Raw genomic sequence first — 24,122 nt, forward strand, 5'->3', positions numbered from 1 at the left:
CTTTAGAAAGCAGAAGAGTAACACAAGGTTCCCACCCTGTGAGTCTAACCAAACAAAGGAAGAAAATACTTCTTGTAGAACCATCCTCTCCTTCTTCTCTTCTTCTTCTCTTCTTCTTCTTCTTCTTCTTCACTGTCTGTTCGTCACTCTGACAGTCCTGCTGTGTGTGTGTGTGTGTGTGTGTGTGTGTGTGTGTGTGTGTGTGTGTGTGTGTGTGTGTGTGTTAGATGTCTCTTGGTTTCAGGATCCACTCACAGTGAGGGTTCACATGATAAATGTCTAACAACACAGAGTCTGGATGCAGACGACGTTCACCTACAGACAGACAGACAGACGGACAGACAGACAGACAGACAGACAGACAGACAGACAGACAGACAGATGGACAGACGGACAGACGGACAGACAGACAGACAGACAGACAGACAGACAGACGGACAGACAGACAGACAGACAGACAGACAGACGGACAGACGGACAGACGGACAGACAGACGGACAGACGGACAGACGGACAGACGGACAGACGGACAGACGGACAGACAGACAGACGGAAAGACAGACAGATGGACAGATGGACAGACGGACAGACGGACAGACAGACAGACAGACAGACAGACATGGATGGTGACTACAGGAACTGTACATTAACTGTCTTACAGTTGAACTCATCCACTAACTGTTAGGAGATTTAATGAGCTGTCACTCAAGAGAAACATAGAGATGACAACTGACAAGCTGCCCAGGACCATCAGTCTGCCACCTGTGCGTGTGTGTGTGTGTGTGTGTGTGTGTGTGTGTGTGTGTGTGTGTGTGTGTGTGTGTGTGTGTGTGTGTGTGTTTCTTAGCTGTGGTGTCGTGTGAAAATATGCTGTGTTACATTGGAGGATAAAGTGTGACTTGTCACCTTGTGTTTGATGTGACATGTCACCATGTGTTTGATGTGACCTGTGTCACCATGTGTTTGATGTGACCTGTGTCACCATGTGTTTAATGTGACTTTTGTCACCATGTGTTTGATGTGACTTGTCAGCATGTTTGATGTGACCTGTGTCACCATGTGTTTGATGTGACGTGTCACCATGTGTTTGATGTGACTTGTGTCACCATGTTCGATGTGACCTGTGTCACCATGTGTTTGATGTGACTTGTCACCATGTTCGATGTGACCTGTGTCACCATGTGTTTGATGTGACTTGTCACCATGTTCGATGTGACCTGTGTCACCATGTGTTTGATGTGACCTGTGTCACCATGTGTTTGATGTGACCTGTGTCACCATGTGTTTAATGTGACTTTTGTCACCATGTGTTTGATGTGACTTGTCAGCATGTTTGATGTGACCTGTGTCACCATGTGTTTGATGTGACGTGTCACCATGTGTTTGATGTGACTTGTGTCACCATGTTCGATGTGACCTGTGTCACCATGTGTTTGATGTGACTTGTCACCATGTTCGATGTGACCTGTGTCACCATGTGTTTGATGTGACTTGTCACCATGTTCGATGTGACCTGTGTCACCATGTGTTTGATGTGACCTGTGTCACCATGTGTTTGATGTGACTTTTGTCACCATGTTCGATGTGACCTGTGTCACCATGTGTTTGATGTGACCTGTGTCACCATGTGTTTGATGTGACCTGTGTCACCATGTGTTTGATGTGACTTGTGTCACCATGTTCGATGTGACCTGTGTCACCATATGTTTGATGTGACTTGTCACCATGTTCGATGTGACCTGTGTCACCATGTGTTTAATGTGACTTTTGTCACCATGTGTTTGATGTGACTTGTCACCATGTTCGATGTGACCTGTGTCACCATGTGTTTGATGTGACTTTTGTCACCATGTGTTTGATGTGACCTGTGTCACCATGTGTTTGATGTGACTTGTGTCACCATGTTCGATGTGACCTGTGTCACCATGTGTTTGATGTGACTTTTGTCACCATGTGTTTGATGTGACTTGTGTCACCTTGTGTTTGATGTGACCTGTGTCACCATGTGTTTGATGTGACTTGTGTCACCATGTTCGATGTGACCTGTGTCACCATGTGTTTGATGTGACTTTTGTCACCATGTGTTTGATGTGACCTGTGTCACCATGTGTTTGATGTGACTTGTCACCATGTTCGATGTGACCTGTGTCACCATGTGTTTGATGTGACTTTTGTCACCATGTGTTTGATGTGACTTGTCACCATGTGTTTGATGTGACTTGTCACCATGTTCGATGTGACCTGTGTCACCATGTGTTCGATGTGACCTGTGTCACCATGTGTTTGCTGTGACTTGTCACCATGTGTTTGATGTGACTTGTGTCACCGTGTGTTTGATGTGACTTGTGTCACCGTGTGTTTGATGTGACTTGTGTCACCGTGTGTTTGATGTGACTTGTGTCACCGTGTGTTTGATGTGACTTGTGTCACCTTGTGTTTGATGTGACTTGTGTCACCATGTGTTTGATGTGACTTGTGTCACCGTGTGTTTGATGTGACTTGTGTCACCGTGTGTTTGATGTTGGTTGTGTCACCTTGTGTTTGATGTGACTTGTGTCACCGTGTGTTTGATGTGACTTATGCCACCTTGTGTTTGATGTGACTTGTGTCACCGTGTGTTTGATGTGACTTGTGTCACCGTGTGTTTGATGTTGGTTGTGTCACCTTGTGTTTGATGTGACTTTAACACCAAGTCACACTTCATGTGTCCAAACTGAGTCACAAACACAAGGGACTTGAACTAGAAAGAGGATTTTTGCCGCCGCGGATCTGCAGTGGTGCGTGTCTCGTAGGGGGGGGACGAGTCACAGAGGTCACGGTTCGATACGTCTCACGAGTTCAGTTCCACGCGATACAGTGGACGCCCTGGTCAGCACGAGACTGAACATCGTTGCACTTCTCTATTATTCATTTGGTGAAGAGTCCGGCCAACGTCGTGGCTTGATCCGGGCACGTATCCAAACACAATGCGAGTGCACAAGTTGCAACAGAAGTGTGTGCCATCTTCTCTTGTTGTGTAACACAACTGCTTTAATAGAACCACGAAACATCATTCAGGAGCCAAGGTAGAAATGAACATCACATAACGGAAGTAATACCAAGAGCCGACACAGTCACATAACTCTCCATGGCTCTGCAGCGCCACCAGGCGGTGGTCAGAGCCACGTGGTGCGCTTCACTTACCTCCTTCAGAGTTCTGTGCCGTGTTTCATCCTACAGGTCGGAAACGATTTTGCATGCGATGTGGTGCCTTAATGGTGAAGTGTAGCGGGGCTCCAATATTCTAGTCGTGCGTTTAAATCCAGAATCTTCCTCCACCACTGCAGGTGGCTGCATGTCCTTGGCCCTGAACTGTCCTGATGCTTTCCTGACTGATGTTGCTCTGTCTCAGTCAGTGGGCAATGGTGGGTTCAAAGCAACAGGAGTAGTGTAACGTCCACGGATAAATAGACTCACTAGCCCTTGGCTAACGGGTCGGACCCTTTAGTCGACTGCTTAACGTAGTCGCCCGTGGTTGGTTCGCGTCCTGGCTGCGGCGGTTCCCGGGCTGCCCTGAATTCGCTACGATACATTGCTGCCTAAGCCTGAGATTAATGACATCAAGGATGGTGCCAGCATAAACGGGCCAACATGGTCGTCGTGCTGCTGCCTGTGTAACATGGCTGCACACTGTCTCCCTTCTGTCCACTTGTTTGTTCCGGTTTGTATCCAACGTCAAGCTAAATCCATAATGCCCCCAAACAGCTGATCTGTAGGACGGTGGTGCTCCTCAAGTTGTAGCTTAAGGTTTTCGCCTTCATTTGCCTTTTTTCTCTTTATGCAGAACATCTATTTAGCTAGCGCAGCGCGTTCCCGGCCTCTGCTCCACCCCTCTGCTGATCCAGGAGGGCTGCAGACTACCACATGCCTCCTCCCATACATGTGGAGTCACCAGCCGCTTCTTTTCACCTGACAGTCAGGAGTTTCACCAGGGGGACGTAGCATGTGGGAGGATCACGCTATTCCCCCCAGGTCCCCCTCTCCCCCGAACAGGCACACAGACTGACCACAGGAGGCGCTAGTGCAGCAACCGGGACACATACCTACATTCGGCTCCCTACCCGCAGACACGGCCAATGGTGTCTCTGGGGACGCCCGACCAAGCTGGAGGCAACACGGGCATTCGAACAGACAATCCCCATGTTGGTAGGCAACGGAATAGACCGCTACGCTACCGAGACACCCAGGATTCGGGGAGACTTAGAATTACTGTTTGTATTTCTGGTGTTTTATTTCTGCATTTTCGCCAAGGCCACTACAAAATAGGCTACGTAGTGTCACCAAAGCATGAAGTAGTACATGCGCCCAATTAATAACACACCATCTCATCAAATGTGGAGCATGTCGAACCGTGAAGACCGCATCGAACCATGAAGACGGTATTGAAATGTGAAGACCGTATCGAACCGTGAAGACCGCATCGAACCATGAAGACGGTATTGAAATGTGAAGACCGTATCGAACCGTGAAGACCGCATCGAACCGTGAAGACGGCATTGAAATGTGAAGACCGTATCAAACCGTGAAGACCGCATCGAACCGTGAAGACGGCATTGAAATGTGAAGACCGTATCGAACCGTGAAGACCGCATCGAACCATGAAGACGGTATTGAAATGTGAAGACCGTATCGAACCGTGAAGACCGCATCGAACCGTGAAGACGGCATTGAAATGTGAAGACCGTATCGAACCGTGAAGACCGCATCGAACCATGAAGACGGTATTGAAATGTGAAGACCGTATCGAACCGTGAAGACCGCATCGAACCATGAAGACGGCATTGAAATGTGAAGACCGTATCGAACCGTGAAGACCGCATCGAACCATGAAGACGGTATTGAAATGTGAAGACCGTATTGAAATGTGAAGACCGCATCGAACCATGAAGACGGCATTGAAATGTGAAGACCGTATCGAACCGTGAAGACCGCATCGAACCATGAAGACGGTATTGAAATGTGAAGACCGTATCGAACCGTGAAGACCGCATCGAACCATGAAGACGGCATTGAAATGTGAAGACCGTATCGAACCGTGAAGACCGCATCGAACCATGAAGACGGTATTGAAATGTGAAGACCGTATCGAACCGTGAAGACCGCATCGAACCATGAAGACGGCATTGAAATGTGAAGACCGTATCGAACCGTGAAGACCGCATCGAACCATGAAGACGGTATTGAAATGTGAAGACCGTATCGAACCGTGAAGACCGCATCAAACCATGAAGACGGTATTGAAATGCGAAGACCGTATCAAACCGTGAAGACCGTATCGAACCGCGAAGACGGTATTGAAATGTGAAGACCGTATCAAACCGTGAAGACCGTATCGAACCCTGAAGACCGTATCGAACCCTGAAGACCGTATTGAACGATTTGGAATTCAACCCAGTATCGGCCCATTCCTCGTTTCTAGTATGAACCACAGTACTTTGTGCGTGTGTGTGTGTGTGTTTGTGTGCGCGTGTGTGTGTGTGCGTGTGTGCTTAAACATACCAATGTTTCCTCCCACTTCAAATAAGTACAGTCTGGCACCACTGGTGGAGAGACAGAGAGAGAGATTTGTCATAGCTGCATGTGTTACTTAGGCTTGTAGGACTACAACAAGCTGTTATGTAATAAGATGTCATTAATCTATTTCATTTAGTTGATTTAACATTTATCACCAAATACAGTCAATAATGACTTTCCATTATCTCTGACTGTCTGTGACTTGTGCACTGACTGGAGGTACAGTCTGCTCTCATCAGGGCCGGATGAATCGAGTTTAATCTCACATAATCTAAACTGAGCTAAACTAATAATAGCTGTACTAGTCGACTTGTTTTATGTTATTTTGTCACTTCAGCAAATCTAAACTAGGCTAAACTAATATAATATAATGATATATCATATGTTTTACCTGAGGACCACCAGTGTGCCTATCAACACCTCTGCCTCTCTCCCGGATGAGCTTAACAACATTTGCAGCAAGGTCTGCAAGAACCAGCATGGCCTTAAAATCCATCAGGCCCGAATGAAATGCGGGGTGTGAAATGCGGGCGGGGGGGGGGGTGCAGCACACAGGATCCACTCCTAATGAGACACCCCACAGAGCTCAGAACCTCTAAGAGCTAAACTCTCTGGCTTCCAGTAAAGTAGCTCAACAGAGTCGGATCAAGTGGCCTCCAGCAAGCCAGCACAGAGAGTGGCGCCAGTTTGATGAGGATGCAGCCAGAATCATGAAATCAACCGCAAAGGGAGACGCAGACAGATGGCTTCTGACGATAAAAAACATCACTGTCAGTTTCGTGGCAGAGAGGTTCGGTGTTGAAGAGGACAAGACCACCAGACCCAACTACACCATTAACCAAAAGGCAGACAAGATCCACCAACTATGGCAAGAGCTTTGGACTCTGGCAAGGCAGTTCAAGGTAGCAACCAAGGAGGAGAAACCACCACTGGCAGAGCTCCGTTATGTCATCAGGAAGAAGCTCATGAGCCTGCGCAGACCAGAATGGCACAGGAGATGGAGGAGAGAGAGGCCCAGGAAGCGTACTGTGTTTAGAGCTGATCCATTTGGATTCACAAGGCAGCTGTTAGGGCAGAATTGCAGTGGTTGTCTTGCCTGTCCCATGGAAGATGTAGACCATGTCCACCAAAACACTCTGAGCAACCCTGATAGAGAGCAAGAGCTAGGGCCCCTCAGAGCTCTTTTGACCATACCATTTCCCACGGCAGAGTTCAACACCAGAGACCCCACCTGGAAGGAAGTCCAGAAGGTGGTTACTGCGGCCAGAGCCAGCTCCCCTCTAGGACCAGTGGAGTAGGTGTACGAGCGCTGCCCAGAGCTCCTCAGTTATCTCCTGGAAGACTTCCCTCGGAGGAGGAGCTGTGGGGTGCTTCTAGGTGTGTGACCCGAAGCAGTCTACCTAACAGTTTTTAACCGTTTTCAATTGTTTTTAATTTGTTCTTTAACGTCTCGTGTGTGTGAAGTTTGTCAGAGACTCACTATGTGGGCTATGGGGTCGTTTACACAGTTCTTCGCACTTTATGCATGATAACGCTATCCCTGGGCTTTTGTCATGGCGTAGAAGGATATCATGGCAGGTGAGAGAGCCGAGTCACTTTCAGCCGTGAACTCCTTCTTTCTTTACGGACCTCGACGAAAGGTGATGTGCCAGTGAGTATACCAATGGAGCTGTACATACCATACAGTTCAGATAAAAAGATTTCTTTTTGGAAAAGAGGAAGATGGGGAGCGGTACCCCGGAAACTGAAAGTCCTCAGTCTCGACAACTGCTGCGGGCTTCCTCCACTGCCAACAGTCCCGATATTCAATGTGCAGTCTATCAGGCATAAGGTAGAGGAGCTGGAAGCGTGGGCCAAATTCAAACGTGAAATGAAAGAAACCTGCCTTCTTGCCTTTATTGAAACATGGCTCAGCGAAATGGACCAGGAAAAGGACCTGATGATAAGTGGGTTTGGTAGCCCATTTCGGCTGGACCAGTCACCGGAGATTACCGGGAGGAGTCGAGGAGGGGGAGGGTGTTTTTTCGTCAGCCAGAGGTACTGTAACACCGTTGTGGTACGGAAGAAGTTATGTAGTCCTGACATTGAACTGTTGTCAGTCTCACTCTGCCCTTACTACTTGCTCTTGAATTTCAACAGCTGGTCTTCACGATAGTGTATTCAGCAGCTCAGGTTATTGGACCATGTTATGACAACTTCGTTGAGGCCAGACGCAGTGCTATCATCAGCCTCTTCAAAGCAGGTGCTCCTTATAGAGCTGACAGTTCCCTGGGAGGACCAGATGGAAGAGGCAAATGAGCGGAGGCAGTACAAGTACTAGGAGCTGGGAGATCAGAGCTGAAGAGGCTGGAAGTCACAATGTCAGCCCATTGAAGGGGGGTGTAGAGCCTTTGCTGGCCGTCCACTATACAAGGTCTACACTCTTCTTGGCATCACTGGGGCTGCAATAAGGAAAGCCATCAAGTCTACCATGGAGGCTGAAGAAATGGCCTCCAGATGGCTTTGGATCAGGAGGAGTGATCTGTGGGCGAATGCTGCTGGGACACAAGCCAGGGCCTGATCAACCCTGGCTGGGTTGCCTGAGAGAGGGTGTATGATGATGAAAGACCTGAAACACCCGAGGACCTCAGGAAACAGCATTGATGATGTGTCCCAGTGCATCCTAAAATGTATCTTCGAATCAACAACTTTTATACCCTCTTTGAAGCTCAGAACTTGGACCCAATCACAGCAGCACAGTGCCCACCCAATGAAGTTGAACTAGGGTGACAGAGGTTGATGTGAGTAAAACTTTTGGTAAAGGCTTGTAAAGCTGCTGGCTCAGACAGAATCCCTTCCTGTGTCCTCAAGGCATGTTACACCCAGCTATCTTGGGTTTTTACTGACATTTTTAACCTGTCCCTGTCATTATGTGTAGTTCCACTGTGTTTTAAGAAAACCATCATTGTGCCTGTACCTAAGAAAACACCTGTCTCTTGCGTTAATAAATTACTGACTTGTTGCTTTGACTGCTGTTATTACGAAGTGTCTGGAAAGACTAGTTATATAATATAGAAAATGTAACATTCCTGTTACCCTTGACCCATTACAGTTTACCTTCTGTTCCAACAGATCTGTCGATGAGGCTATCTCACTTGCTCTACATACTGCTCTAGTACACCTTGAAAAGAAAATACCCATGTCAGAATGTTGTTTAGTGATGACAATTCTGCTTTTAATACAACTGTACCATCCAAATTGGTGTTTAAACTCAGCGGTCTTGGTCTGGGCAACTCTATCTGTAAATGGCTATTTGATTTCCTGACAGGCAGGCCCCAGACTGTGAGGATAGGTAAAACATACTCATCTACATTAGTTCTTAGGATCGGCACACCCCAGGGCTGCTGTCTCAGTCCCCTATTGTTCAGTCTGTTTACACACGACTGTGTTGCCAAATATGACAACAACAGCATCATTAAATTTGCAGATGACACCACAGTGATTGGACTAATAAGCAACAGTGATGAGAGGGCCTATAGGAGGGAGGTGGTAGATTTAACCAGATGGTGCCATGATAACAACCTCTTTCTAAATGTCAGTAGGACAAAAGAAATCATTGTTGACTTTAGAAATGTCAGAGGAAATGACATTCCTATTTCCATCAATGGGTCATCTGTTGGAAGTTGTGGACAGTATTAGATTTCTCTGTTTACACATCACAGACACCCTCACATGGTCTCTCAACACCAGCTGCATCCTGAAGAAGGCGTAGCAGAGACTGTGTCTTCTGAGGCGTCTCAAGAGTTTTGGTACCTAAACCCTAATGAACTTTTATCTGAGGTTACCAAACCACACTGTGATACAGCCTGTCAACACACTGCATGGTGCTGACTGCTCAGGACTGCAGACTGCTGCAAAGCACTGTAAAGACAGCAGCAACAATTATCTGCATGGAACTACCCCACTTCATAACATTTACACCACTCGCTGCAAGAGGAAAGCCCAAAACATCATTAAGGACACCAGCCACCCCGCTCATGTTCTGTTCTCACTCCATCCCGCTAAAAATCATTAGCGGAGCATCAAACCACACTCCACCCGTCTCAGTAATAGTTTCTTTCCACGGGCAGTCAGGCTGCTGAACAGCTGACACACCCATATAACAACACATTGTTGTGTTATCGTGTACATTTTCTATATTGTTTATATAGTGTGTGAATTCATGTGTACGTAGTCTGTTTAGGGCTGTAGTGGGTTGTTTTGTTTTGTTTTGGGATGGTGCGTCCTTTGTGTTTTAAGGCAGAGAGCCAGAGCACAAAAATGTCATTGTATTCCAATACACATGACAATAAAATTGAACTGAAAATGAGTTGGTGCATCTCAAGGGGTTTATCCTCTATTTTGAAATTTTGAAATACATATATAAATGAAAATAAATATAATAGCAGCCAATTTATCTGGACACAATGATTGAGACACACACACACACAGTGTGTACGTGCAAGTGTGTTTATGTGTGTGTGCGAGTGTTTGTGTGTGTGTACCTGTTCTCAAGTTCAAATCGTGCTGTGATATCTTTGGCTTTGGTCTGTCCATCAAGTTGTATCGCCATAGAAACCTTGTTATGTTGTGGCGCATGTACCCTGATTAGCCCCGCACACAACTCTGTGACCTGACACACACACACACACACACACACACACACACACACACATACACACACGTACACACACAGATTATTTCGATCAGAAGTTTCCCTCTCTATCTATCTATTTATCTAGCTAGCTGTCTGTTTATCTGTCTATCTATCTATCTATCTATCTATCTATCTATCTATCTATCTATCTATCTATCTCATCATCATCATCATCAGATCTGTAACATGGAGGTCATTGGAGCACAGCTGAAGCCTCAACAGGTCTCTTCCACCGTTCCCTATCCATCTATCATCTATCCATCTATCCATCTATCGTCTATCCATCTATCCATCGCAGCTCTCCCCACCTCCACTACGCTCAGCTGTAGTCATTCTCCCATGTTGTTTTACCCAGGTTTTTCTCAGTCTCCCTCTCTTCTTAGTCCCTTCCACCAGGCCTTGCAGGATGTCCTTTGAAAATGTCCTTCCCGTTTGGCAAACGTGCCCAAACCAGTTTAATTTCCTTTTTTTTTTTTTACCATTATCAGTAAACTATCATGGTGACCAATAGCTTCGTTAACTCTGTCCAGCACGTCAGTGTTGGTGACGTGCATGTGCAGTATTCTTCTATATGCTCTCAGTTCAGAGGCTTGTATTTTTTTCTCCACAGCTTTTGTTAGGGTCCAGGGTTCTGCACCGTATACAAGAGTTGCTGTTATGATGGTGCGCAGCAGTTGCATTTTTGACTTCATTCCAAGTTTTTATCTTTCCAGATCGTGTTGAGCTTGGTCATTGCGCTTGTTGCGATGGCGATTCTGCACCTAATTTCTTTTTCCAATCTTCCGTCTTCATTAATCATAGATCCGAGATATCTGAAAGACGTGACTTCCTCAAGTTTTTTTGCTACCAACAGTGATTTCCGTGTTCTGCTCTTCAATCTCTTCAGTCTCCCTCCTCGGGTGATCTTGTTGTCGTGATTTTGCTTTTTTGAGTACTGATCAACATACCCATGTCCTTAGCTGCCTTGTCCAGTCTTCTGGTTATTTCAGCTAGTTCTTCCCTGTTGCTGGTGTTTAGATCTATGTCATCTGCAAAGCAAGGTTGGTGATTTTTCTTCCGCCGACTGTGAGAGTTGGTTCAAAACCCTCCACAGCATTGGTGATAATCTCTTCAAGGAATACATTGAAAAGGCACGGTGACAGTAAACAACCTTGTCTCACTCCTACTGTTGTAGTGAACCAGTCTGAGTGTGCTGTCCACTAGCACGGCACTTTTCGAATCTTTATAAAGAGCTTCGATAACTTGGACAAGGTGTTCGTTGATGTTATGTTTTCTCATAATTTTCCATAGAGCCTGTTGCCACACTCTGTCAAAATCAAAATCAAGTTGTGATGGACTTCTCGATGTTTTATAGATTTTTCACAAAGAACCCTCAAATTGAAGATTTGCTCGGTTGTGCTTCTTCCAGGCCTTAAACCAGCTTGTTCTTCATCAAGAATCTGCTCAACTTGTGGTGTGATTCTCCTGAGAATGATCCTGAGCATTACCTTGCCCTAATGGTTCTGTAGTTGCTGCATAATTTTCAAGTTTCCTTTCTTTGGAAGTGGAATCAGTACCGAAGTAGTCCACTGCGTAGGCCATTTCTTCAGGCTATAAATTTTGTTGCAGATGCTAAGTAAGATGTCTATAACTTTGTCACCGCCATTTTTGATTAGTTCCACTGGTATATTGTCTGCTCGTGGTGCTTTGTCGTTTTTCAGATGTTTGATGGCTTCTTCAACTTCGCATCTTAAGATGTGATCTTCTTCTGTACCTTTGTTCTCATCAACTATCAGTTGGTTGTATACTTCCTGATTTTCATTGAGGTCACAGGTGTAAAGATCACTGCAGTATTCCGCCCACCTCTTTGCAATCACTTTTTTGTCTGAGATCAGTTCTCCATTTGTGTCGTTAATAGAATATGTCTTTATGTTTTGTTCTGTAGTTAATTTCTTCACTGTTTGGAAAGCCATAATAGTGATGTTATGCCTCAGGTTGTTATCAGAACTTTGACATTCTTGTTCAGTCCAGTCCTCCTGACCTTTCTTCATCGCAGCTTTCACTTCTCTGTAACATTTTCTGTATTCCTCCTTGCATTCTTCATAGCTGTATGTCAGAGCTTTGGCTTCGCGTCTTCTGTCGCATAGCTTCAACGTTCTATCTTAAATCCATTGACGTTCCTTGGACTTCTTTTTATCTAGTATTTCTAGCGCAGCTTTGTTCATTTCTTCTGAGAACTTTCGGTCACTTCTTCAACATTGTCTGAGTTCCAAGGAGCAGCAAAACGTCCTCCAATTCTGGCTTGAAATTCATCTCTAACGTTTGCATTTTTTTGTTTTTTAAAGGTCATATTTGATTCTACCATTCTTTTCTCTTTTCTGCTTTTTCAGCTTATGTTGACAGTCATCATCACCAAATCGTGGTCGTTTCCTATATCAGCTCCAGGAAATGATCTTGTTTTATTTCTTACAATGCTTGATTGAAACCTTTTTGACATTGGTATGTAGTCTATTTGGCTGTGGTTTGTGCCATCCGGTGAGTGCCATGTAGTTTTCCGCGAGTTCTTGTGAGGGTGGAGTGTGTTTGCCAGAACCAGTTGTTGTTCGCACATAAACTCTAGTACTCCTACACCAAATTTCCCAACGTTCCCTCTCCAGTTCATGTGTGTCTCAGGGCCGACTTTGGCATTCCAATCACCCTGCACAATCAAAATATCTTTATTTGGTTTTTTTCTTGATGCAATTTTCAATTTCTTCATGTAATTCTTCAATCTCCTTGTTGGTGTGATCTACTTGGATAATAGTGATGTTGAGCATTTAGTCGCAGAGTGATGATCCTGTCTTATATTGGTGAGCGTTCTAGTACTGAATTGACTGTGTCTTTGTGCACCATAAATCCAACACCTCGGACATGTTTGAGACTGTTACCACTGTGTCAGACCTTATGACCTTTGTCAGTGACATTCTTCCCCATGTCTTTCCATCTCATCTCTGCGATACCTAATACATTCCAATTGTACCTTTCCATTTCATGGCAGAGTTCTTGTAATTTTCCAGGTGTGTTCAATGTTCTTACATTCCAGGTCCCTGTGGTGAACTCAGATTTCTGTAGCTTTAGATTTGTAGCTTGCCTTTTTTCTTCCTCAGTAACACATTTTTCGACTTCACCCTAAGGAAGGTCGGTGAAGGACGCGGCCATTGTTAACCCGGGCCTCGACCGATCCCCTATGGTGATTGAGTTTGGTTGAGTCATCATTGTGTTTCAGTAGGGAAAGTACCTGGGGGTCCATATCTCCTCTCCAGGTATGGATGGCCGTTGGTTCACAGAGGAACTCATCCGCCCTTTGACAGGTTTTGTTTTTAGTCCTGCTGGGTGTCCACACACCCTCCTCACAACAACTCAAGGGTTGAAATGGGGATGCCTGACAGTTGCAGTTTAACGATGTAGTTTGCAGTTTATCTATCTATCTATCTGTCTGTCTGTCTGTCTGCCTGTCTATCCATCTGTCTATCTGTCTCTTTCTGTCGGTCAGCACCTCATTCTCGTTGTTCTTGTTTTTTCGCCTCATCAGTCGTGTCTTTGTCTTGGTTTGTTTCTGGCAGGTGGCCTGGTTCATCTGCCTGACCTGGCTCAGCAGGAAGCATGGCACCTGTCACAGGAAACAGGAAGTAGATTTACAGTTGCGCTGTGTCCCAAATCGTGTACCTCCATACTCACACTATACCACACCATACTCACGCTATTTTGAGTGCATAAGTGTGTTCACACTGACAATTATGGCAACATACAGTGCACTACGAGTACCCAGATGATGCACTCATAACGGTAAAAAAATTGAGTGTGAAACAACAAAAATTTCTCAACCTCTATGGCTGCCATCTTGACTACGTAGTGGAAGAAGGAGGGACAACCAACATATTTTCAAACTTGCAAAAATGGCGGCTGAGGAAGTTGCAGCTGTTGTGATTTTTTTAAAAATTAATTTCCTTTTTTTTTTTTATTGCAAAACTGAAGAATATCCACCACAACAACCACTACTACTACCACTACTTTTGGCTGCTTCCATTAGGGGGCGCCACAGTGGATCATCCGTTTCCATCTCTTCCTGTCCTCTGCATCTTCCTCTGTCACACCAGCCACCTGCATGTCCTCCCTCACCACATCCATAAACCTCCTCTTTGGCCTTCCTCTTCTCCTCTTCCCTGGCAGCTCCATATTCAGCATCCTTCTCCCAATATACCCAGCATCTCTCCTCCACACATGTCCAAGCCATCTCCATCTTGTCTCTCTTGCTTTGTCTCCAAACCGTCCAACCTGAGCTGTCTCTCTAATATACTCATTCCTAATCCTGTCCTTCTTCATCACTCCCAGTGAAAATCTTATCATCTTCACCTCTTCCACCTCCTGTCTTTTCATCAATGCCACTGTCTCCAAACCATACAACATAGCTGGTCTCACAACCATCTGGTAAACCTTCCCTTTAACTCTTGCTGGTACCCTTCTGTCACACATCACTCCTGACACTCTTCTCCACCCACTCCACCCTGCCTGCACTCTCTTCTTCACCTCTCTACTGCACTCCCCGTTACTTTGGACAGTTGACCCCAAGTATTTAAACTCATATGTCTTTGTCACCTCCACTCCTTGCATCCTCACCATTCCACTGTCCTCTCTCTCATTCACGCATAGGTATTCTGTCTTGCTCCTACTGGCTTTCATTCCTCTTCTCTCCAGTGCATACCTCCACCTCTCCAGGCTCTCCTCAACCTGCACCCTACTCTCGCTACAGATCACAATGTCATCCGCGAACATCCTAGTCCACGGAGACTCCTGCCTGATCTCCTCCATCAACCTGTCCATCACCATTGCAAACAAGAAAGGGCTCAGAGCTGATCCTTGATGTAATCCCACCTCCACCTTGAACCCATCCGTCATTCCAACCACACACCTCACTATTGTCACACTTCCCTCATACGTATCCTGCACCACTCCTACATACTTCTCTGCTACTCCCGACTTCCTCATACAATACCACACCTCCTCTCTCGGCACCCTGTCATATGCTTTCTCTAAATCCACAAAGACACAATGTAACTCCTTCTGGCCTTCTCTATACTTCTCCATCAACATTCTCAAAGCAAACATCACATCTGTGGTGCTCTTTCATGGCATGAAACCATACTGCTGCTGCTGATCATCACCTCTCCTCTTAACCTAGCTTCTATTACTCTTTCCCAAATCTTCATGCTGTGGCTGATCAACTTTATACCTCTGTAGTTGTTACAGTTCTGCACATCACCCTTGTTCTTGAAAATCGGTACCAGTATGCTTCTTCTCCACTCCTCAGGCATCCTCTCACTTTCCAAGATTGTGTTAAACAATCTAGTTAAAAACATTAATAAAAATAAAGATAACTTGGCAACTTGTCTACTTGATACTGTTCCCCCAATGTAAGTAATGTAGGTGGACGTTGTGATTGGTATTGTGCTTGTAATATGCTCATATAGTTAGTGAAGTGTGCCATTTGTTAATGGCCTTTTTGGTCACACCAGATTTCATGTTAGAAAAAAGGAGCATGACCATAAACAGTCATTAGCTACTCATCACTGTGACAGTGAGAAGAATAAACACTCAGTCAACACTGCACGGTACAGCTTCTGAATTGCTTGATTAGTCGCTCAAATGTCAGAATTCATACGAACTCACATAATCAGACATGCTGAAATGGAATGCATACATGTGATTTCTTTAATTTTTATTATTTCAATTTTAATGAATTTTTTTGTAATCGTGCCGTAACCATTTTTCATTTAGGAATACATTTTTATAAATACATTTATAAAAATGTATTAAAAAATAGACTCTGTGATGGCCTGGCAGCCTGTCCGGGGTGTCTCCCCGCCTGCTGCCCAATGAGTGCTGGGGTAGGCTCCAGCATCCCCACGACCCTGAGAGCAGGATAAGCAGTTTGGATGATGGATGGATGGATGAATAAAAATCAATAGACATATGTGCCAAGAGTTAAGAGAGAAATGATTTTTCCTGCTCACCAACTCCAAGAAAAAACCCATGAACAGAATCAACTATTGTACATGACTTTTATAGACTTAACCAACGCTTTTGATACCGTAAACCACCAAGCTAGTTCTCCTCTGGCTAGTTCTGTCAAAAATAGGCTGCTCTGACAAATATAGTTATGGAGATGAGACAGAGTCCTTCAAGGTCCATATAGGAGTTTAACAAGGCTGTGTAATTGGCCCAACCCTGTTCTCTGTCTTCATTGCCACCATCGTCCACCTCACGGGTCCCAATCTGACTCAGGGAGTCAAAATCATGTATAGAACTGATGGGAATGTTGAGAACATTAACAGATTCAGGGCTAAAGGTAAAACCACCACCACATCCATCATAATGCTGCAGTATGCTGATGACAACGCCTTAGTGTCCCTCATAGAAGAGGAACTACAGAGCATACTGGACACCTTTGTAAAGGCATACAAGCAGCTTGGCCTGGCCATTAACACACAGACCCATGTCCTCTGCCAACCCCCACCCAACAGAAATATGCCTGCTCTGTCCCATCCATCTCTGTAGACAACACCAGACTCGAAAACGTGGAACAGTTCCCATATCTTGGCAACCTTCTCTCCTCCCAAGCCAACACTGACATTGAAATACACCATCGTCTCATTTGTGCTAGCCGGGCCTTCTCAAGACTGAGTAAAATGGTTTTTGAAAACCGAGACCTTCAGGCCAGAACAAAAATTCTGGTGTACAAAGCAGCAGTGCTGCCCACCCTACTGTATGGGTCAGAAACCTGGACCACATATAACAAGCACTTGAAGGCACTCGAGGCATATGAACAGCAATGCCTCAGGAAGATCCTTAAGATCAGCTGGGAGGATAAGCGCACCAACTTCAGCTTCCTCAAGGAGGCCAACATGGCTACTCTAACTGCCACCATCACACAACATCGGCTGAGATGGACTGGCCATGTCCTCGGCTTGTCTGACTCTCACCTCCCGAAACAAGTCCTTTACTCTGAGCTTGTGACAGGACGCCGTGCCCCAGGAGGACAAAAGAAGTGATATAAAGACAACATCAAGGCCCACATCAACAGGTTTGGCATGGATCTTAACACCTGGGAACAAGCAGCAACAAACAGGGAGGCCTGGAGACCGGCTGTCTGTGAGGAGGCTGGGCGCTACAACCATGTCCTCCACCATGCTGCTGAAGACAAGCACAGACTCAGAAAGGAGCGAGTTACCAGAAAGACCCAAACCACATCCTCAACCACTTCTTCACACTCTTGCCCACATTGTCCCAAAATATGCAGCTCCAGGATCGACCTCTACACCCACCTGAAGACCCACAAGGACCTGGAAGGAGGACAGTCATACTCAACCCCGAGTGACTGCTGATAATGATGGTGTGTGTGTGTATGTGTGTGTGTGTGTGTGTGTGTGTGTGTGTGTGTGTGTGTGTGTGTGTGTGTGAGAACTCACAGTCCAGAGTACTTCCTGGTGAGTGATCATCAGGTGAACCAGGTGAGCTGCTCCCACAGCCTCCTGCATCTCCTCCTGTTTCTTAGCATTCTTGCCGCAGTGATTGCGGGTGAAAAGGTTGGGAGCAATGACCATGGAGACGTTCCACGCAGACATCCTGTTCTCCTCCTGGTGAGCTACAACCTTACTGAGGAACCCCAGCAGAGCCTGGAGACACACGCACACACAGACACACACACAGACACACACACAGACACACACACACACACACACACACACACTTTAAAACACAGAGACAGATAGACAGTGACTCTCAAAAGTTGTTTTGGATAGAAGCAACTGACCCTTCGCTAAGCCCCGCCCCAGAACAGCCACTGTCCAATCCTACGTTAGTAACCGTTACTAAGCAGGGGAGGCCTGGCAAGCTATCGAGGAAATGCCGAAGTGGTGCGCTTACGGTACCTGCAAATCAGACAGCAGATATCCTAAAAGTTTGGAGGGTGGGGTCGTATTTTGGGCTTTTCCTAAGCCTAAACACAAGAGGAAAAATGTCGAATGTGGATCAAACAGTGTGGAAGACCTCACTCACAGCTGAATCCATCGAGGATAAACAAAAACACATTTGTTTGCTCCAAGGTAAGCTTGCTAACGTTAGCTAGCCTAGCTAGCTAGGTAAGCTATCTAGTACTAACAATGCTCGTTACATTTTAATCCGGTTCCACCGAACCTTATACCTAACTTTGTATGTTATGAGTTATGTTATCATCTCAGTGCCCCAAACTCTTCCATCATCTCAATCAACAACATCTTTTCAAATGTAGAGAAGTTGCTAGCTAACGTTACATCTGACAACCCTAGTCTCTTATACAGACGCTGATAGTGCTGCTAGCTAGCTAGTTCAGAGAAAGGGGAAGTATCATAGCAAATTTAGCACATAAAAGAAACTAGCTGGTAACGTTGGTTGCGAAGGTATGCATGCTCTTAACTATCAACTGTTATCTTTTAGCATTTTGTGAATGAACAGCCTACACCTGAATATCCGAATCCCATAGCTGCTATCCCTGCAACTGTCTAAAGGAAGGAACATTATGGAGGTTGCCGAAAGCCTCCAACAAAAAGGTGACGAGCAATCAAAGTAACATTAACATTTTTACTGAGTTTGAAAGTACATGACATTTCTTTCTACCATGCAGTTTACACACAACTTTTAATTTCATAGATTGATCAAGGAATATGTACATGAATGCATTTGGATTGCTAGGCTACACTGAATGAATGCATTTCATTTTGTATCAAAACCCATCCCGGGATTCCCGCTTTCTGTCTGTTTAAAATGATACATACAGCGTTTATTAATTAATTTGTGTTTTTGTTTCCAATTAAATGATTGTCAAACTGAACTTTTTTACAGAACCAGAAGTGAGGAACAGGATGCTCCGCAAGCCTGCAGCTCAAACCCTACTGAGGACACTGCTTCTCCAAACTCTGCCGAAGACACTGCTTCTCAAGCCAGTGACAGTGATACAGGTAAGTGTTCAAGTGCATCTATGTAGTTATGTGTCTATTTATTTCGGTTCTACTGATGGCATCTGCTGAGAAAGCAGTCAAAGAAAAACAAATCTAATTTGTTTCTTTACTGCATCAAAATATATACGCTGTAGGTGATCATCTTCAGTGCACATTACAAAGAAGTCACACCATGGCATTCCCATAAGTCCCAGCTGCCCCGTTATTTGGTAGTGATAGGAGTGGCTCTCCTTTAGCTTGTAGCTACCATCTGCCTGCCTCACGAGATAGGTGCAGTCTTTGAAACTGTCTTTTGATGGGCACTTGATCTCCAAAAGTCCACAGCTTGTACTATCCCCCCTCTCTATCACCTTCCTGTCTGGTGAAGTGCCAAGGTGTGGAGCATGAGGATTACCCACAAAGCCACATGGGAACACTAGATTGCCTGTGACCTCAGAGTACTGCATTGCAGCTATGGGTTCTAGATCTACCCCTCTTTTCATTGCCTTGGTCTGTCTTGGGGCCTTGCTTTTGACACTAGCGGCAAGGATATCATGGTTGGCTGTCCTTATGCATATTCTATGAAAGGAGCTTGATGTGAGTCGGGGAGACCTTTCAGGATGCCAAATGTTACTTGTGTCCTGTTGTATGGTCTCACGCTCTACAGCTACAGATTCTGCCAAAGTGACTGTCATTTTACTGTAGCTACACATTTCATTTCGATTGAGCACCGTACAGACATGTGTTGGTTGTGGCGGCAATGGGAAATCAGGGAAATCGCCAGGCTGGTTTGTAGGTGGTGTTGGTCTTGCTGGCCTGACAAGAGGAAGCTGTAAAAGGGAAGAAATGTGTACAAATTATTAACTGATGTTTTATCATTTTGTCATTTACAGAGACACATCATGACCCAGACAACCATGGAGAGGCATTGGAGACTCTAAAGGAGACACTAGCAGAACAGAAGCAGGAGATGTTGAACCTGAAGATGGAACTTCAAGCCAAAGACAGCCAAATCCAGTTGCTTGGGAAGGAACTTCATGCATACACTACAAATGCATTAACCCCAGAGGGTCTAAACAACAGTCATGTACCTCAGTACTTCCACTACTGCACTGGATTCACCTATGATCAGTTCAAAAGTTTATGTACCCAATGATCCCATCACTCCACAAACAAACATTCCTCTTTTACAAAATGCCAGACATCAAGATCCAAAAACTTCCCGTGCGTAGTCAGTTTTTACTCACACTAATGAAACTAAGACAAAATTTTGACCACAAAGATTTAGCATTTAGATTTCAGATTCGTGTGTACAGAGTGTCAGCACACTGATAAACTCCTGGGTAGACTACATGTATGACAGACTTGGCAAACTGTCCATTTGGCCGCATAGAGATGTGATTTCACAGAACATGCCTGTTAACTTTAAAGAGGAATTCCCAAATACATTTGCAATTCTGGACTGCACAGAACTGAAGACACAGAAGCCCAGCTCCTTACTGTTGCAGAGTCAAACCTATTCAACCTACAAGTCCTCCAACACACTGAAGTCACTAGTTGCTTGTGACCCACGAGGTGCAGTTATGTATGTGTCTGCTATATTCACTGGATCTACACTGCTCAAAAAAATAAAGGGAACACCTAAAAACACAATATAGACCTCGATGAATGAAATATTTCAGCTGAAAATCTTTATTTATTAGACAGAGGAATGTGTTTAGAGCAAAATAACCTAAGAATGATCAATGGAAATCAAAATCATTAGCCCATTAAGGTCTGGATTCAGAATCATACTCAAAATCAAAGTGGAAAATGAGAACATAGGCTGATCCAACTTCTGTGGAAATTCTTCAAGATGATTCAAAATGAGGCTCAGTAGTGTGTGTGGCCCCCACGTGCCTGTATGCACTCCCTACAACGTCTGGGCATGCTCCTGATGAGACGACGGATGGTCTCCTGAGGGATCTCCTCCCAGACCTGGATCAGGGCATCGGTCAACTCCTGGACAGTCTGTGGTGCGACATCGCGTTGGCGGATGGTAGGAGACATGATGTCCCAGAGGTGCTCGATTGGATTCAGGTCTGGGGAACGTGCAGGCCAGTCCATAGCATCAATGCCCTCGACATACAGGAACTGCTGACACACTCTGGCCACATGAGGACGAGCATTGTCATGCATGAGCAGGAACCCAGGGCCCACTGCACCAGCATATGGTCTGACAATGGGTCTGAGGATCTCATCCCGGTACCTAATGGCAGTCATGGTACCTCTGGCTAGCACGTAGAGGTCTGTGCGGCCCTCCAAGGATATGCCTCCCCAGACCATCACTGACCCACCGCCAAACCGGTCATGCTGGAGGATGTTGCAGGCAGCAGAACGTTCTCCACAGCGTCTCCAGACTCTCTCACGTCTGTCACATGTGTTCAGTGTGAACCTGCTCTCATCTGTGAAGAGCACAGGGCGCTAATGGCGAATCTGTCAACCAAGATGTTCTCTGGCAAAGGTCAATCGGGCTGCACGGTGTTGGGCTGTGAGCACAGGCCTCAATTGTGGACGTCGGGCCCTCATACCATCCTCATGCATTCTGTTTCTCACTGTTTGAGCAGAAACCTGCACATTAGTGGCCTGTTGAAGGTCGTTTTGTAGGGCTCCGGCAGTGCTCCTCCTGTTCCTCCTTGCACAAAGGACCAGATAGCGGTCCTGCTGCGGGGTTGTTGTCCTCCTGCGGCCCCCTCCACGTCTCCTGGTGTACTGGCCTGTCTCCTGGTACCTCCTCCATGCTCTGGACACTGTGCTGGGAGACACATCAAATCTTCTTGCCACAGCACGCATTGATGTGCCATCCTGGATGAGCTGCACTACCTGAGTAACTTCTGTAGGTTGCAGATACCGCCTCATGCCACCTCTAGTGGTGAGGGCACTAGCAAAATGAAAAACTAACCAAAGATCGGCCAGAAAAGATGAGGACAGGCAAATGGTCTGTGGCCACCACCTGCAAATCCATTCCTTTTATAGGGGTTGTCTTGCAAATTGTCTAATTTCCACCTGGTGGAAATTAAACAATTTACCAACAGGTGACATTGATTCACAAATCAGTGTTGCTTCCTAACTGGACAGGTTGATATCTCAAAAGTGTGATTGATTTGGAGCTACATTGCATTGCTTATGTGTTCCCTTTATTTTTTTGAGCAGTGTATTTCAGACAAAGAGATCTTTAATCAGTGTAATATCATAGAGCTACTGCAGGGTTGTATTCAGTGTGGCTACCTTAAAGTTGGAGATGGATTAATGACCGACAAAGGTTTTCTGATTGAAAAAGAAGTGGAAGAGATTGGTCTCAGACTGAACATTCCACCTTTTGCTAGATCTAACCGTCAGATGCCACATGCAGATGATGAGATGACCAAATAAATCGCCAAACACAGAGTTCATGTGGAAAGGGCAATTGCCAAAATTAAAAAGTTTAAGATTTTTTTCTGGTAGAGTACCAATGTCCCGACTTTCCAAGATAAATCAGATATGGTACGTGGTTAGCATGCTGTCCAACTTCCAACCACACATCATCAAAGACCAGTGATCAGGAGGCGCCCTGGTGGCTAAGGGTCCCCTCCTCTCGTACCTTTCTGTCTACAAGGTATTACTGTCCTATAATACAGGTACATGTCCATTACATCCGTTTTCATGTTTCTTTAGTCATATTAGTCCTATGTAATATTGTATGATACTAACCTACTTGAAATTACTTGTACACTATTGCCTATGTAATTATTTTGGATACAAAATAAATACTTATGTTGACTCAGTCAAATCCTTTTTCATTTACCTGTTGGCTCAAACCACTTCCAAGGGGGTACTTGTTATCCCCTATAGTTATATCGATAGGCGGTCTGTTAGCCAAGTAGCTGATGGGTGCTCCCGTCTGCCGTCTCAGTAGTGCCAAGTCCTCGTCCGTTACTGAGGGGGTCCTAGGAAAATAATATCAAAACATTATTAATATCAATATGGACTACTGCTGAATATGTAAAGTATGTCATTTTGGGGGGAATATGACAGGTCATTCTAGGTAGTCAGTGACAATCCAGTTAACTTACCTGCTCCCGGTGTAGTGACAGTCAACCGGTCTCCGCTTTCCATCCCATCTAGCCTTTGCGACCACCACCGGTGTTACGGGCACAGCCTTTATTTTACCACCTCTTGGTTTGTGCCATTGTTGTGGCAAACGTGTGCAGGACTTAGCGGACTCTTCTGTTCTTGCCTTTATATGATCCAGTGTATGGATCAAGCCCACGATGTGTGAGCAACATCCTGGTGCACTTTAAACAAACGGGAAAGTGCATGTGAGCTCCCCTGATCCAGCTGGCTAGCCTGGCTAGCTAAAACATAGTCTAATGTTAGCTAGATCTGAAAGCTAGCTAGTAGGCTATATGGACTCATAACTAAATGTCAGCTTAAAATACAACTATCTATATTGTCTTACCCTGCTGTACACGAGCATTGTTGTTCATTTATCTCCTTGTCCTTAACGTGAGTAGTTAAGACGTGGGTGGGGTGCCTGGGTCTTATATTGGGACCTGTAGGCTTTAGCCTCCATTTTAATTTCCCCTTCGTTCACACGCTGACAACTTATATCGTGGATGTAGCTTTCAAATGCATATTGCAAGCCTTTCTGTCTACTTCTCTCTGATATCTCCTTGCTTTTCCAGAAATTGGATGTCAATTCACCTGGAATATCTGTCACTGGCATGACAGTGAACGCCATGTTTAAATTTCGCAGACGGACGATAGCTTGCCAGGCGTAGCAACAGTAACCAAGGGGGGCGGGGCTTAGCGAAGGGTGAATTGCCAACTGATAGAATGTAAAAAGAGAGAGAGAGACAAAGAGAGAGACAGAGAGACAGAGACAG

The 24,122-nt window shown here is 45.4% G+C and overlaps 1 protein-coding gene across 1 annotated transcript in view; it reads right to left on the reverse strand.

Annotated features, from left to right (window-relative positions):
* Window positions 1-223: 223 nt before the first annotated feature.
* The window catches only part of arhgap28 (Rho GTPase activating protein 28), a 68,779-nt gene continuing 44,880 nt past the window's right edge, over window positions 224-24,122 (reverse strand). Inside the window, exons 13-18 of the mRNA XM_056299266.1 lie at window positions 17,713-17,919; window positions 13,743-13,856; window positions 10,077-10,204; window positions 6,858-6,875; window positions 5,539-5,579; window positions 224-315 (exon numbers count right to left, since the gene is read on the reverse strand). Of these exons, the coding sequence (XP_056155241.1) occupies window positions 224-315; window positions 5,539-5,579; window positions 6,858-6,875; window positions 10,077-10,204; window positions 13,743-13,856; window positions 17,713-17,919 (600 nt within the window). The remainder of the gene's footprint in view (window positions 316-5,538; window positions 5,580-6,857; window positions 6,876-10,076; window positions 10,205-13,742; window positions 13,857-17,712; window positions 17,920-24,122) is intronic.

The sequence above is a fragment of the Lampris incognitus genome, chromosome 19, assembly GCF_029633865.1.
Source record: "Lampris incognitus isolate fLamInc1 chromosome 19, fLamInc1.hap2, whole genome shotgun sequence".
Taxonomy (NCBI): domain Eukaryota; kingdom Metazoa; phylum Chordata; class Actinopteri; order Lampriformes; family Lampridae; genus Lampris; species Lampris incognitus.